Source organism: Convolutriloba macropyga, chromosome 12, assembly GCF_964194025.1.
Source record: "Convolutriloba macropyga chromosome 12, txConMacr16.3, whole genome shotgun sequence".
Taxonomy (NCBI): domain Eukaryota; kingdom Metazoa; phylum Xenacoelomorpha; order Acoela; family Convolutidae; genus Convolutriloba; species Convolutriloba macropyga.
In genome coordinates, this window is record NC_134479.1 from 53,249,540 (window position 1) to 53,265,107 (window position 15,568).

The 15,568-nt window shown below is 33.6% G+C and overlaps 1 protein-coding gene across 3 annotated transcripts in view; it reads left to right on the forward strand.

Moving 5' to 3' along the window:
• LOC142350290 (uncharacterized) overlaps positions 1 to 15,568 on the forward strand; it is a 189,067-nt gene that overhangs the window by 59,200 nt on the left and 114,299 nt on the right. Inside the window, exon 1 of one of the 3 annotated variants that reach the window (XM_075402088.1) lies at positions 2,329 to 4,832. The exons of the other annotated variants lie outside the window; for them this stretch is intronic. Coding sequence (XP_075258203.1) covers positions 4,445 to 4,832 — 388 coding nt within the window. The 5' untranslated portion in view covers positions 2,329 to 4,444. Of the gene's footprint in view, positions 1 to 2,328; positions 4,833 to 15,568 lie in introns of those variants that run through there. 3 annotated transcript variants of the gene reach the window in all.

Genomic DNA, 15,568 nt, shown 5'->3' on the forward strand with positions numbered 1-15,568 from the left:
TTTTAAGCATATGTACTCAGTAAAGCCGAATTTAATACTGAGTCTGAGTCTAATTCAGGTTGCATTTTGCACTGCAATTGTCTGGTTCAGAGCAAATTCAGTGATTCATTCTGAATTATCTTCTGATTCACTAGAATACAGCATATTTTTGCTGAATTTTGCTCTGATTCAGAGAAATTCAGAAATCGCTGCGCAACTGGTTCTGAAATCCTTCTGAATCAGTACTAAAACTTGAAATTTCTCTGAAATTGTTCTGAATCAGTACTGATTGTTGCCGAACATTATGTAAGGGCATGGTATGCTTTATATCACTGATTACATGTTTTTGTGAGTTTTTTGCGGTTTTTGTTGTGGGGTTTTACGTTCTATTGGAATTGTACTTGTTTCTTCTAAGGAGATTGGGTTCATAGATATTTTTCCGCCGCATCCGTTTTGGGAATAATTATACTAATATACCAATGATAGTGTCTATACACTGTGACATAATAATTTTTTTTATTATGACATAAGTTCCTCTGAATATTCCCTGCAGTTTTTCTCAAATTTTATGATTTTTATCTGATTCAGCAATGACCAAAAAGTAGGCAGCGCGCATATTAGTGACTCATAATTAATGCAATTCAATGTGAATTTTATGGTTCAAATTTTGTGTGATTCACAATCAATTTCAGTCTATAAATTTGCAGATATACATCGTCTAATATAGATCCTGTTACAAATTCCTCTCAATAGTATATACATGTGCAACTTTAAAACTCTTAAATAATCTCTCAAAACCATACTAAAGCCAGACGATATATTTCAGTTTTGAGATTTGTAAATTTTATTGAACTAATTCTTGATCAAGCGGCTTTTGTATAGTCACTTTGAGAGACTCTAAAATCTTTCTTTATATTGCTTACTGTCATAAACTTGCCGTCCAATATAACAACCGGTCACCTATCCAAAAGTGAATTGTTAAACATGCATTTGTAATAAACAGGAGCCGGTGTTTAATCTTGATAAATTCAATAAGGGTAGTTTTGGGTTCAATAAGTGTAGATTTAGCTGTTCACGTTTTTGGGTTCAGATTGTTTAGTTGTAGTTTATGGAACGCTGCGTGCAATTGGAGACAATCCTTGCACCCCGCTGGCAAAAGCCCAAAATTTGGTCACGTGACCGACCGTCTTTCGACCGAAATTTTCCAAATTTTTCCCAAAAATATTCAAAATTCATTCCTCAAATTTGCTTGAAATGAAATGAATTGAGTGATAAAAATATAATTATTGCTGTCAAGTACCAGTTTTTTCTTCACTAATTAAGTGACAATGAGCATTTTTGTCATTTTTGCAAGTTTTCTCGAAATTTTTATTTAAAATTTGACCAAATTTTGTTAATTTTCTGCCATTTTAACACATTATCGTCATAGAGGTCTTTTGAATTCTGTCGAAACATTTGCTCTGTTCCATAAAGTAACTCAAACACTAACTGAGAAATACCCCACGCATATGTGCCTTATGGTTTCCTGGTTTAGGAGTTATAACCCGTTTTAGTTATAATAAGTTATATAATAACTTGCTCACTTAACGCAGGTGGCAGTGAGAGAAATTTTGAAAGTATTGATTCTTAGACGAATGATATGTCAGCCGAACACTGTGAAAGTACTTTTCGGCTAGTTGAATTGTTGGTTTAAAAGTTTTGAAGGAAAACCCGTCTAGTTTGGGCGAACTTTTTGATATAACATTGAAAACGGGTGTTTATTACGGATTGGTTAATCTAGATTCTAGTTAGTTATTGTCATTCATAATAACTTATTGTCACCTTAACTATAAACAACTTTGTACAACTTTTTATGTGTAAATCAGCAACAGCAAGGCATAAAAGAAAAGATCTTACAAGATTAACTTCTGTTTTCGACTCGGGATGACAAAAAAAATTAACAACTTCAAAATTTTGGCATTTTTTGAATAATTGCGTATTGGAAGTTAGTGGTACTTCGACTTTTTATATTTGATAATCTAAATTCCTTTCAAATAACCCAATTTGTTCAGAAAACGTCTTATTTATTAATTGTTTCATTTGTCTAAGTTTATCTAAACGTTTGATTCTGAAACCTGGACTAAACTCAAACAGTCTGTGTGTTAGTGTTATCTTGGTTATAATATTATTAATTATTACTAGTATTTTATAACTCCGGCACCTTATATTAAACATATTTTGGATAACCAAATCAAACTATATATGCTGCTAATGTTTAGGTTTACATGACCTGAAAATTTTGAATTAATCTAAATTATACCAATTTTGACAGAAACAAACACCCCCCCCCCCCCCCCCCCCATTACTTCCAAAATTTATTCCCAATTAAATGACTAATACCAAGACTTAACACTGACGCTCGATTATTTTGCAATCGTTTTATAAAGCGAAGCCTTTTCTATGCAACTAAACGTGTACATAAACTTGGGCAAGTTAGTATTTTTGGTTAAGCTAGTACCCCCGGTTTTATTAAACAACCCGGAGCGCTTCAAGACCTCCTTGTTTTCGTTTTGTTGTTCAATTCTATTCCCAATTTTTCACACAGAATTTGCCGTCTTTCAAAATTCACACAGCTCTATTTTTAATACACAGTGGCCAGAACTGTGAAATTATGACTTTCAAAAACTCACAAGTTTAGATTTGCGGGTTTGAAGTTTATTCTGACCTGGGGCAAATTGCTAAATTTCTCGCTTAGATTTACCCAAAATTTTACCCGAAACGTTAAACGCTTCAATTGTAACTTTCTTCATGCAAGACAAAAAGATTTTTCGGGGCCATTTTTTAACGACAGTCGTTGTTTAGGGCAAAAAATTCGATAAATTTTTGAAATTTAGAAATATCCAAATTTTTTGTCTAGGTTTTTTCCCTGGTTTCGTTTAGTTATCCCACTATATATTCGGAAATGTTCTCGTCAACTGTTTCAAATTTGCCCTTTATACTTCCTATAAAACCTATTTTTACTACCTTTTAGTCTGGAAAAACTATTCCTCAAACCTAGACTCACAAAACTTGTGCCCTAAATTTAATTTTATTGGTTATCTTATTCTGCGAGTAATCAGTTTAACTTTCTGGTTATAAATCTGAGTCGATTTTATTACACAGCTCAGACGGCATTTAAACTCTATATTCGTTCGTTTAAAGTGACCACATTTTTTGTTCATGGTTAAATATTTTGTTCACGCGTTAACTTTTCACCTGTTGGGGGTAATTTCGCCCTAAACTGTGGAAATTTTTCAGGAAATGATAAAGTGAACAAACTTTAAATTGCCATTGAATGACTTTCTTTTCTTATTTTATTATTTGATTATGACAATTAGACCGTAGCTTTTATTTTTGCCGAAAGAAAAGAAATAAAAAAGACGAGTTATTTTGTCTATCCATTTGTGACATCAACATAAGTTTAATAGTTATTTCTTATTATTATTATTATTGTTGTTATCCAGACGCTAACAAAATTTGTGATCATTTTCCTTAAATTCTAAAGAAAAGTTTACTTTTGAGCTGTTTTTTTTTTGTTTTTCGTCGTTATTTGTTATTGCGCACGCGAAATTCAAAACAGTTGAAAAAATAATAATTTAACGTGTGTTTGTTCTCGCTGAAGATAACTGGTTACTGGCTGTTATCATTACTAGCTATTACTAATATTATAACTAAGCTTTACTTATAACTCGCAGGGGACTGTTCTCTGAAAATCTTTTGATCTTGAGCGGTGTCTCAACTTATGCTAATATTGGGAAAACATCCCCCGCTAAAGTGTCAATAGCATCCAAAATTGTGGAAATTTGGGCTATTTTTGCGGGGGCGTTTTTGATTTTTACCCCCGGACTATAAAACTTAAAAAAGAGTAATGGCTCTATATAGCAGGTTGAGGCAACAATAATAATACTTCACTTCGCTTTTCATTCACTCCGACTACAAATGTTTAATCACGCCCGCTTCAAAGGCAAGGGTTTTAAAAAGGGCAAATCGGAAGATAGCGCTACGTTATATGATGTTGTTTATCTTTAGCGTCTAACTTAGTTTGTAGTTACGCTCGGTTGAATTCCAGTTATTGATTTTTTTTCTGTTTTTGAGGACTTATTAAGTATTTTTATTTTTATTGCTTATAGTGGTACCCTATTTTTGTTACCCGCCTGCCTTTTTTGTAAGTCGAGCTTTTTATTTTAAAGACTGAATTCGAAGAAATATTAGCTTCCATTTATTTGTTCAATTTTGTTTTTTCACGCTTTTTTAATTCCGAATATCTGACATGACTATCTTATTGAATTCGCGGTTTTTGTAATAAAACTATCATTAACTTCAATTGGACTTCAAAAAAAAACTAATTATTTTTCCGACAGTTGTTTACAATCGCTTGCCTGTTTTACTTCGAAGTGTACTTATTTCTAAAACTTAACCGATTAACAATTTAATTATTAATTTCGACATGTTTTCTTCAGTAGCTTACGAAGGACTTGAAAATTTTTTAAAACAAGACGAATTGACGATATTTCGACCGACTAAGGAACAGAACAGTGCCGACAGTGCAACTTTTTCCCTAAATTCCACAAATACAAACGGTTATGCAACAGCCCAAAGTTCCCCTTTATTAGACTCAAGAATTCGGGTAAAACCCTCCCCACAGCAACCCCGAAAGGGAAGTTCTTTAATTCCCCGAGGCGAAATTCCCGAGTCAGCTATTACGAATGAATCGACTTACGAAGGTGTGGCCGCGATGTCAAGTTTTGGCCGACCTTTATCCCGGTTATCATCTACAAATACGGCATTATTGGGAGGTCCGCCTGAACGAAAGCTATCTAGTTTCCAATCTAACGGTATGATCAGTTTTTTTCCATTTCTGTCTCATTTCTAAATAAATTTTTATTATTTTATGATTTTGGTTCCCGTTAAAGCGAGCAATTTATCAGGTCTTGATTATTCTCGTTTTCTTATGGCTCTGTTGGAAGGTTGAAAGTGAACTATGATGTAAACATTGCATATGTTAAGCTTGACATATCTTGACAAGAAGATTTATTTGTTCAACGTATACTTGGCTAGAGAAATGAAGCCTTGATGAACAAAAAAGAATAAGAGAACGAGTTTAAAGGGATGCCCAAGGTCGAGAACTTAAGACCAGTTTGGTTTACTGGATAGCCCACTAGTCTTGCGAGTCAGTAATGCTGGATCCAATCCAGGAAAATTCTCAACAGTTGTTTTTTTCTCTTGGACTCTCGTTCGAGTTCAAAAAAATTCATTTGTAATACTATATACTTGAACATCAAAATTGTCTTTAGCATTTGTTGTGCATTAAAGCACTCTTGTATAGATCGAACGGACAATTTGAAATTGAGCGTAATTAACCGTTTTCAGAGTAAAGTGGGCATTAAAACGAAATGGTTCGCGATTTATTTAATCTTATGTTTTTAATGATAATATTTGGTCAAGAGACTTTTATTTACTTATGGTATCAATTGCTCAAAAATCTTAAGTAAATAATTTTTCGGGTGCTCATCATCCATACATTGTTCCTGCTAAACATATTTGACCTAGAAAGTAATTTGGCGTGATAGCCGAGAGGTAAGGTGTGTGATTCGCACGCCAATGATTGAGAGTTCAATCCCCTGCTTCCGTGAAGCTGTCTGTGTAAGGATGAGCTCTTACTTAACCATAACTTCAAGTTGACCATAGCCTGACCAATGTTGGTTGTAATAATGGTACCACACACAAAAAAGTGGCCATAGTCACCAAAAAAGAGCATCCATGCTCACCAAATGAACAGTCTGAGATGTGGGGAATAATTGAAAAAAGACAGCCGAGAACAGGCTACTGTTAAAACACTGCAGAGTGTATAATCTTTATATCAAGTCTTTATTGAAAATGGGTTCACTACGTCAAAATTTCAAAACTATTTACACAGATTTAAACATTTATATTTTTAACATATATATTCAAGCATTTATGTTTTTGATATACTTATTTACACATTTATTTTTTCACATACGTATTTATGCATATATATTTTACGAAATAGCACAGTTATCAATTAAACAAACCACATAAAATATAAAAAGTTGATATTTGTTTTCAGATTCACTGAGGCATTCTATATATGATAACGCAACTTAAGAGTTTCAAAAACCGAAGAGAGAATATTTTTTACTGCATCGGATTTATATGAGCATGATAAGTTGAAACAAAAACGAATAACATGAAAATGATCAACTTTTTCTGTATGTTTCTGGGGTATCCATTTTGGAGGTTAAAGTATTTCAACCTCACTGCAAAAGAAATCAGAACAATTCGTGTACTCATTTTTTTGCCAAAAGCATTTCGTATTCATATATGTCCACCTGTATTATTTTAAATATGAACGTTATTTTGAATGGTTGGTGTTGGGGGGGTTTGGGTTTTGCGCATAATGAAATGAGAAGGGCGAGGATGGGTGACGGGAAGGGGGAGGGGGAGGGGGAGGGGGAGAGTGATGAGCGTTGCACAAACTATCAAAAAATTTTATGGCATTTTTTTAACATAAATGAACTATAATGAGAAACTTGAGTTAAACATTTCCTTTTTGCTGTTCTCAAACATCCAGGAATTGACAAGCATAGAAATAACTTAATAATCCTGCCACATCGTCCAACGGTTTTTCATCAAAGAACTCATAATACATGTATGGTATAACTATTAGCACGTGCTGGTATGGGTCTAACGTACCCACTCCGTTATTTGGGTCTCCGGGCATCCAGAGGTTTGTCAGTTTGCCAGTCAAGTCTTGACCCCTCTGGTTGACCCATTGACCTTCAACTTCCTCGTCCGTAACTCCTGTCATAAATCCTTCGTTTCCCATTGCCCTGTATAGAAATTTCATTTGGATTGTCGTTCCGTCAATGTCGCCCCACAAAATGCCTCCTTAGAAAACTGTTTCAGTTCTACCAGTTCAAAAAAGTCGAAAGACAGAAATTTATGAAATCTGGATTGAATATACTTTCATGTTTAGCAATTTTCTCGTCCAATCAGCACTCCTGTCGAGGTGTCGCCGCTTAAAACCACAGTGATTTTGCATTGAATTTGATGAAAAATACCCGATATGACCTCAATACTGTGAATGCAGTGAAAAAATTTAAAAACTAGAAATTGCAAATCTTACGACCATTAACCCTAAAAATTACCGCAAATCTTTATTAGGCAAATTTTTGTTATTTTGCGGCTTTAGCGGTAAAATTTTTTATTTTACAAAATTTTACCGCATATGTTTCAAGATGAACTGGAGTGAATCTGGTTTAATAACAAAATAAATTTAAACTTTGTAAGTGATGGTTGGAGCAATGAAAATGTGACTTTCAGGCAAGAGGTCCTGTTTTGAACTCCTGGTACTGCAGATCATTTTTGAAACGAATGCGGTGAAAATTTTCAACGCAAAACAGAAAAAAATTAGCCTAAAGTAAGAACAAAAGACCAAAATCCGTAAAACGCATTTTTCTCAAAGACGTTTTCTCAAAGAACTAAAAAATTAGACTAATTTTTTAAAAAAAATTACGTTGAATAGACCTGCCTTTGTTTTGCCGAGCTTACTGTTATGACGTGATTAGATTAAATCCAATTTGAACTCAAAAACGGGCAATATATTCTATCTTATTTTATAAGAGACAATGGGTAGTAAGTTTTTTTCTTTATTAAAGCTTGATTCCATAATTTTACGAAAACCGACTGAAATAATGAAAATTAATAATTAAGTCATAGAGGTTAAGTCTATCATCAATGGCGGTGATCTTATCAATTTCACTGTTAGACTAAAAATCTGTTGACACTAGATTTGTGCTTTTCCTCAACAGACGAAGTTGACATTAAGATATTTTCAATTGAGCTTATTTTATTTCAAATAATGTAAAATGAAAAAAAAATTTGATTGATGTTTTTGACGCAAGATTTCCTGGCTTCCAGTTCAGTGTTTGTCAAACAATTTTGGTACCATTTGTGGATAGCTCGGTGTAATCACTATAGTGCCAGAAACAAATTTTTAGAGAAAAGTTTTCAAATTTAAAGTTTCGTATGAGGTGAAATCGTAGTTGTTGAACTAGGGAAACTTTTGCGGGCATGCGACGCATTAACTGATGAAAATAAATACAATATTTTGTTTAAATACGCAAGTTTTTACATTGTAGAATCTCATAGCATTTGTGCATATTGAACACTTCAATTCTAAATTTTTTGTATTAAAAAAAAACTAATTTTTGATGTCAAGCGTAGTTTTTTGCTCGAAATGTTGTATCCTATGATAGAATTAGCATCAAAATGACATATGTTATTTGTCCTTTTATCCTTGAACAGGGACCTCCAGTCCTGGGCACAATGTTTTTTAAAGAATATTAACGTTCACGAGGGGTGTACATTTTGACTTGAACTAAATCGTCGACCCATTCTCTAGTTTAAAACTAGAAATTAATATCAAGTGTGAATTGTCGGCCTTTCATAAGTCAATTAAAAGTTGTTATAAATCGAATGATTTTTTTTCTATACAAAGGAAGCTCTTTTTTGCGGAGTTTGGTTTAGGAAAATTTTTTCTGGAGATTTTTGTTTACATATACAAAATTCGATTTCACAAAGGCGCTCAATTAATGGACTATAGGACAACAGTACCTGGGTCAACTGGCACTAGCTAGAGTCCTGCTTTGCTTGTTCTCACATTTGCTACATTCACAGCTAAAGAAATTTCTGATGGCTTAAGTTTTCTGCTAAAGGCAAGGAGGGAATACGTCAATTTTCAACTACTTTTTATAAAAAAAACAAACGGGTTTCAATTTGACCTCTGTATAATTACGATGATGTTGTCTTTTGTCAGGCCGAAATCGAAGAAAAAACCATTGATTATAATCAAAATCGAGGACATGGTTTAATGTAGAGTTGAACTCAAATTAGGTAACTGAGTTCCAGCAAAATCTGTGGTCGACTTTTAAAGTTGTGGAAACTTCCTTGTACCGAATACCGGCAACCGCCGTTCATTTCATTCGTTTTCTTTTAAATAGCAAAACAGTGATTTTAGATCAGAAACAGCTGAATTTTTCCCTTGTTTAGTGCAGTTTCTCTTAGCGTCAACAAATGGCTCTTTTTCTGCTTGCTTCACCATCAAGTTGTATTTTGTTGTCTTGCTGTTTCCACAAACTTTTAGATCAAATCTCTTTTCGCCTTTCCCTATGCAATAACGATTCTCTCTCACTTTCCACTGACCAGCGACGGGTAAAACTAAAGTCTCTGAAACTGTCCATTCGCTCCAATGTCGAACATACTTTGCCCCTTTTAATCCGATTATACTATTTTCTCAAATTATATTACAAAAGAAAAAGCTGTTGAAAGTTGTCTTCTTTCATTAAACACTTCGAAATGTTTGCATTCTTTCCTCTATAATGTTTCCATCGAAAAAAATACCGCCTCAAGTACGATTTAATCGTGCAAGATATGATAAACTGTTAATTTCTAATAGTTCGTTTTTTTTAAATATTGGCTAATAAGATATTTTAAAATTGTATTATGATTTGTAAGATCTTGTAAGATCTTGATTTGTAAGATCTTGTAAGAAAATTGAGTTCCTTATAACGTAATCAAGTAAACCTTATATTTAACTTTTCATAAAACTATCGATTGTTTTTTTTTTTGAAAAAGTAGCAGCGAAGATGATAAGAGAACTGATTTTTTTCCCGGTAAGCAGGGTTGTAAAAATAAATTTTAAAAATCCCAAGCTCCAAATTCTAGTCAAAAATGTTGGCTCCAATCGGATGGAATTCCTCATCGTTTTGCGCTGGTGTAATTCTCCTTGCTTTTCAAAACTACTTTTTTTAACGTTTGAACTCACGATTTTAGTCTAATTAACTTTTTTTCTCTTATAAGTCCTACATCATTAACAAATTGTTTATCGTTTAGCAGATGTCAAATAAAAACCTTAATGACAGATTTTCAAACGAATTTACTTTCAGAATTACATGATAAAATAGTTCTACTTCTTTTCACCCCTATTCATTCAATCCCTATCGTTTAACCCCTCTATCATTTCATCCCGCCAATTATCAGTCGACATTAAAGCATGTTTTGTCATAATTAAGTGGATAAATTAATCCCACGTTCGGTTGTGATAGTTTTATATCAAATCCCACAGGCCGCTGAGGCATTTAATTTTTGAAAAAGCGGGACACCGATAAAACAACTCGGTAAGAATGTTATCAACTCTTAGTAGAGAGCCAGAGTTAATGGCTTACTCTTCGATTGTTTATAGGTTCATTATTTAGTATACTAATAATGAATTTATATTGCAATCTATACACAATGCGAATAGGCTTTTCACTAATCTTTTGAAATTCTTCAACTGCTCATTATTACAACACAAAAAATAATTCAAGTATGAAAAAACAATAATAGCAAAATAATGTCCTACTATTGTAATTTGTGACTTGTTATGAAAAATTTGCACAGCCTTTTCAAACAATTTTTTCGCATCTTTAAGAAAAATTTTGTGAGATGAAATTGTTATCTCATGTCAATTTAAGTAAAATTTTTTGTCATTTTTTATGTTTTTTAAACTCAAATTAGATAACAGTATAATCGAATTGGTTGTGGCTCGTACCCAAATTGCAGTTATTGACTGATTTTGAACTAAAATCAGCGACTAAATCCGAACATTGAGGATACGTTATGCGTTGAAGACCAGAATAAATGCATCTATTGTCTCGAATTAACTTTCTTGATATTGAAAACGCATCAATTTCATAAAGAATGCATAAATTTGGACAAAAACTGAACGATTTGCACTGAGGATAAAAAACACAGGTCATAGAGCACTCCAGATAGGTTTTTTGAGTCAAAATTTTGAAAGAGCCAGTTTGCAACTTTGTCCGCTCGCGGACGTCGTCAAATTTGACAGTCCTGAAGTTACAATAACCCCAGATATAAGAATCCTTGTCGCAATACTTAGATTTTTGGTGGTTCCATATAAGACATTGAAAATTTCTTAGGATGATTTTCCATTGTTCCCTAAGATCCATATATGGTCTCTGTAATATTAGTATGAACTATATGTGAACTAACTATGTCTCCAAAAAGTATATATGACTCAGTAGAAGTACGCTGGTGGAGCCTAACGGTCACAGAACAGAATATCATAAAATGAGATTATAGGCAGAATATTTCCCGTGCTCTGTTTTGTTGATCTGAAACTCAATCACAGTTTTTGTGAAAAAATACCTACAAAATAGCGTAACGAAGGTCTATCCGTGGTCGGAATCTAGGGGGGTGGGTGTTACGGAGAGGCCCAGTGAAGCAAAACCCGAACGCACACCATAAGTAATAAAGCGACGACCAATAATTAATTCGTCATTTGTTACATTTGTTTTACTTTAATTTAAACCAACCAATTTAAAAAATTTAAGCATTTGGCTCGGATTCTCAATTTTTTTCTGGTTCGGCTATGTGCCCGTTCGGCTTTAATTTCCAGATCCGACTCAAACTGATTACTAGGAACCATGTATGATCCTAATTCTTGATGCCAAGATTCTTGTATGGTGTTCCTTTCTTTTATAAACGCATCATTATCATTTGAAATTCGGATCTAATCTGTTTCGCTCCCCTCCCCCCAAGCTTAGTTGGAATATATGTTTTATGACCCCCACTCGCACGTGCATTATATATACATAGTAACGTGTTATACAACAAAACCTAATTTCTTACTGGTGGTCATAAAAAACACTGCGGGGGGGGGAACAGAATAGATCCTGAAGTTCTCTGATGACGCTTTCAACAATCTCAATATTATGAAAACCTTCAAAATTGTTTTTACCCAATTTTCTCGGAAAATATTTTGGCAATCGGAGCTGTACAATTATCCGCTAATTAATTTCACTACTCAATTTTCCAGTGTGTCGCACGATGATAAGATTTATACCATTATGAACCAGCGCCGCTACCAAAAGATTATATTTACTATTTCTCCAATTTGGGTTATTTTGAGACAGAGACATATTTTAAATTGGATCTTTTCCTTTTGTGCCCCCCCCCCTCAGCTTATTGGATGCACATTATTTGCACCCCCCCCCCCCCCGACGCACGTGCAATAATTTTACATGATGATTTACTATGTAATGACACGTGCTATGTAACTGGGGGGAGCATAACATATTGGGGGGGGGGGGGGGGGGGGTAGCACAAACGGAAAAGATCCTTTAAATTTTTATTGAAATGTAATTTACGATAATCTATTGTTAAACAGTATATACCAATTAGTATAGTCGTTCCTTTGTCGCCATAACATGGTCCCGCGGTGAAAGACCATTTATAAATGTGCTAATATATTACTTTATATGGTGCCTGGACGGAGTTGTCCACCCGTATTCCACCGTTATTAGACGAAAATAAGGGTGCTATTTACACTCTTTTCCCCGTTGTTTTTGGGCAAAATCCTCGGCCCGGGTGTTAAAGGGGTCAAACGGACTAAAACGTCCAATTCAATTTGTACAGGGGCGCTGGCTTGCAATGATGAAAACAGCATACCTCAGCAAAATAGCAGACGCCAATAATTCTTTGCACAGAACGTAATAAATGAAAAAAATTGAGACAGGATTCATTTTGTTCTCAATAAAGTAAGTTATCGATTCATCATTTCAGCTAACAGAAGTGGAAAAATATGGAATGAAAATTGAGTTTTTATTATACAATAGTATTGAACAGGAGGAGGTTCCCGCTTGTGACGTCACACAGGTGTTGCTTTCGCAATTCTTTATTTTTCCTAAATATTTTCAATAATTGAAGTTCTTTCCAGCCTTCATTTGATTTAAGCTATTGCATGTCTGGATGTGAAAAACAAAACAATAGCGATATTTTTTCAAGGTACTTAGAATGATAAGGAATATCAATAGAAGGTTAGTAAAAACTCTAAGAAAATGAGACTGAACCAGAATTAGTTCTTACTTCACTCTTTTTTTGCTAAAAAAACTTCACAATTTACTTTCTTTTCAAAATTTATATTTTCAACTTTTTTTATTTTCAGGATCAAGACTTGAAATACCTGGTTAATAAAACTGGAAATCCAAAAGATATTTTTCGCAGTTTTTCCAGGTTTTGTCTATTCAAGAAAACTTCTACAACAATTTTTACAATGTTCCCCCGCCCAGGAGCAAAGGAGGCTATTTTTACAGTTTTACATGGTATAGACCAACATATAATTTGCAAGTGGGGGGGGGGGGGGGGCATTGACAACAATGCGGAGGGAGGGGAGGGGTCACAACAGAATAGATGCTCATTTTGAAACACAGTGAACAGTTAAATCTCAGAGAAAATATTTTGATGCGCTTTTTCTGCGCTTTATTAACCTGCCTAATAAATTCAGAGTATAAATTTTAGCCTATTTGGGCTCATTTGCAAGCTTTGTATTCCGTTTTAGTCACTTTTAAGTTCTTTAGTCGCTTTCCGTTTTAGTCATTTTTAATCAGAAAATAGCTGATTTATATCGATAACAAGGTCCAAACAAGATCGCGAAAAATCATAATCTTAAACCTAGTATCAAAAACAATCCTTTATCATAAATGTGTTTGTAAGAGTCATCAAAGCGCAAACTAAAAACAACGACATAAATCAACAAATTGTTTATAAGAAAGCCAAAAACGCACGAGAAAATTGATTGAAGCAATGTTTATTCATGATTTATTGTTAACGAGCACATAAACATGCCACCCGTTTTGAACGATCCAGTGCCTGATCACGGGTCTTTCTGTCGGATGGGAGTGATTGTAAATGTTATAATAGCTCTAGATTGGTTTGATATTTAGAAATTTTGAAGAAAAACTTGAGTTGGCCTGCTATTTTGAACTAAAAGTAATTTTGATACAAAGTCTTAACATTGCCAATATCGGTCAACCATGGTCATCTCATAAACAACAGCGTCATCAAGAAAAAAAATTAATCGAAAGAATGCCGAAAGATCTAATTTTTGTACCACAGATCGAAATATGAGACAAAATATGTTAATTTTTACCAGCCAGAGTAAATTTTGCCGTTGTTCTGACTGATTTACATTTTGCTACCTTGCCTCAAAAGTTTGTAACTGTTCGTTTTATTTGAAATGGATTACTTCTCGAAAACTATTTTTTCCTTATGATCGAATATCCAATTAAGTTCCGTCTTTTCCTTTGATAACTACATCTTTACTGGTTTTCCGACAGCCCGAAAAACTCGCTTTTCTCTGACCTTGTACTTTTGCCAGTTTCTCTCCATATTTGTTGCCTAAAGGGCTTTGAAAAATGAATCTTTTAAATAAATTTAGCAACAGTTTCTCTTATTTTTCACAATGTCGCCGATACGTACTCGAAGATCACAACTGTAGTGATTTTGGCTTATCGATATATTCATCGTACAGTTTTTAGTGTGGTATCATTAGCAAGCCCGTTCAGCGTAGAATATCTAATTAAGAAGATTTTTGAATTCTATTTTTCCATGAAGTTATCGAGGTTTTAAATTTTGTGAACATTTGACTGATTTTTTTGTTTTGTTCACATTTTCCGCATTAATAGGCAATTTTTCACCATTTTGCTGAAAAATATGTAAAAATATGTCAGAATTGTGTTGTTGGTTTCACCTCTAAAAACAAAAGTTCAACTGTTTGATCCATTTTTTTGCAACAACTTTTGCTAAATATCTCAAAAATCTGCAATTTTTTATCATCAAAAATCGCATAAAAATTCTCCGTTAGTCCACTATGTCTACTTTTGCAAGATTAACGCACCTAAAAACTACTGATACAATCTATTATAACTCCAAACAGACTGCTTTTACCTGCGTTTCCTTTGAGAGTGTTCATGAGTTAAAATTTTACCGGTTTTTAACTAATTAAACTCGATTATTATCTTTCATTTTACTATGATTTTTTGGTCAAAATATCTATATCACTAGTATATAGTACACTTAGGTGTTCTTAATGAACAAACAACATTAGCGAGGCTTCTCTTGATCCAATCGTTGTTTTTCGCAGTCCGAAAAAATGGTATTTAAAACAGTCGCTATCCTTTTTAAAAATATTTTTGCTTTTTTTGTCTTTAAAACTCTTGTTTTCAAAATGAACAACGGATTGTTAGCCTTTTCCGCTTTTTTCTCTTATTTTGTCAACGCTTAATTCAAAGTCAGCGGAAAAAAATAGCATCGTGTTTACAATGGATTAAAATGTAATAATTGATGCGACTATACGTTTTAAGTAATGTTTTTTTTTGTTTTGATACTACCAGTGTTCTCAAAAAATTTTTATTTTTTATAGATTTTCTCATCTTTGAGGTTCTTTTTCTTATCTTTTCAGATTATTGACAGATCAAATATTACTTGATTGGGGTTTAAAAAGGAAACCACAACTGAAAAAATCAATTGTTCCACTGCATTGAGTATCAATTGTTCCAGTGCAATTGTTCCTGTGCATTGGTTTCAACAGCTTCGATTACCTCTTCTAGCAGACTTTAAAGAATTTTTGTTTGTTTTTTGTTCTTTTGTATTTGTATGAAAAATTCTAGACAATGCCAGGTCTAAGCAGTATTCTGTGAATGATTGGAAC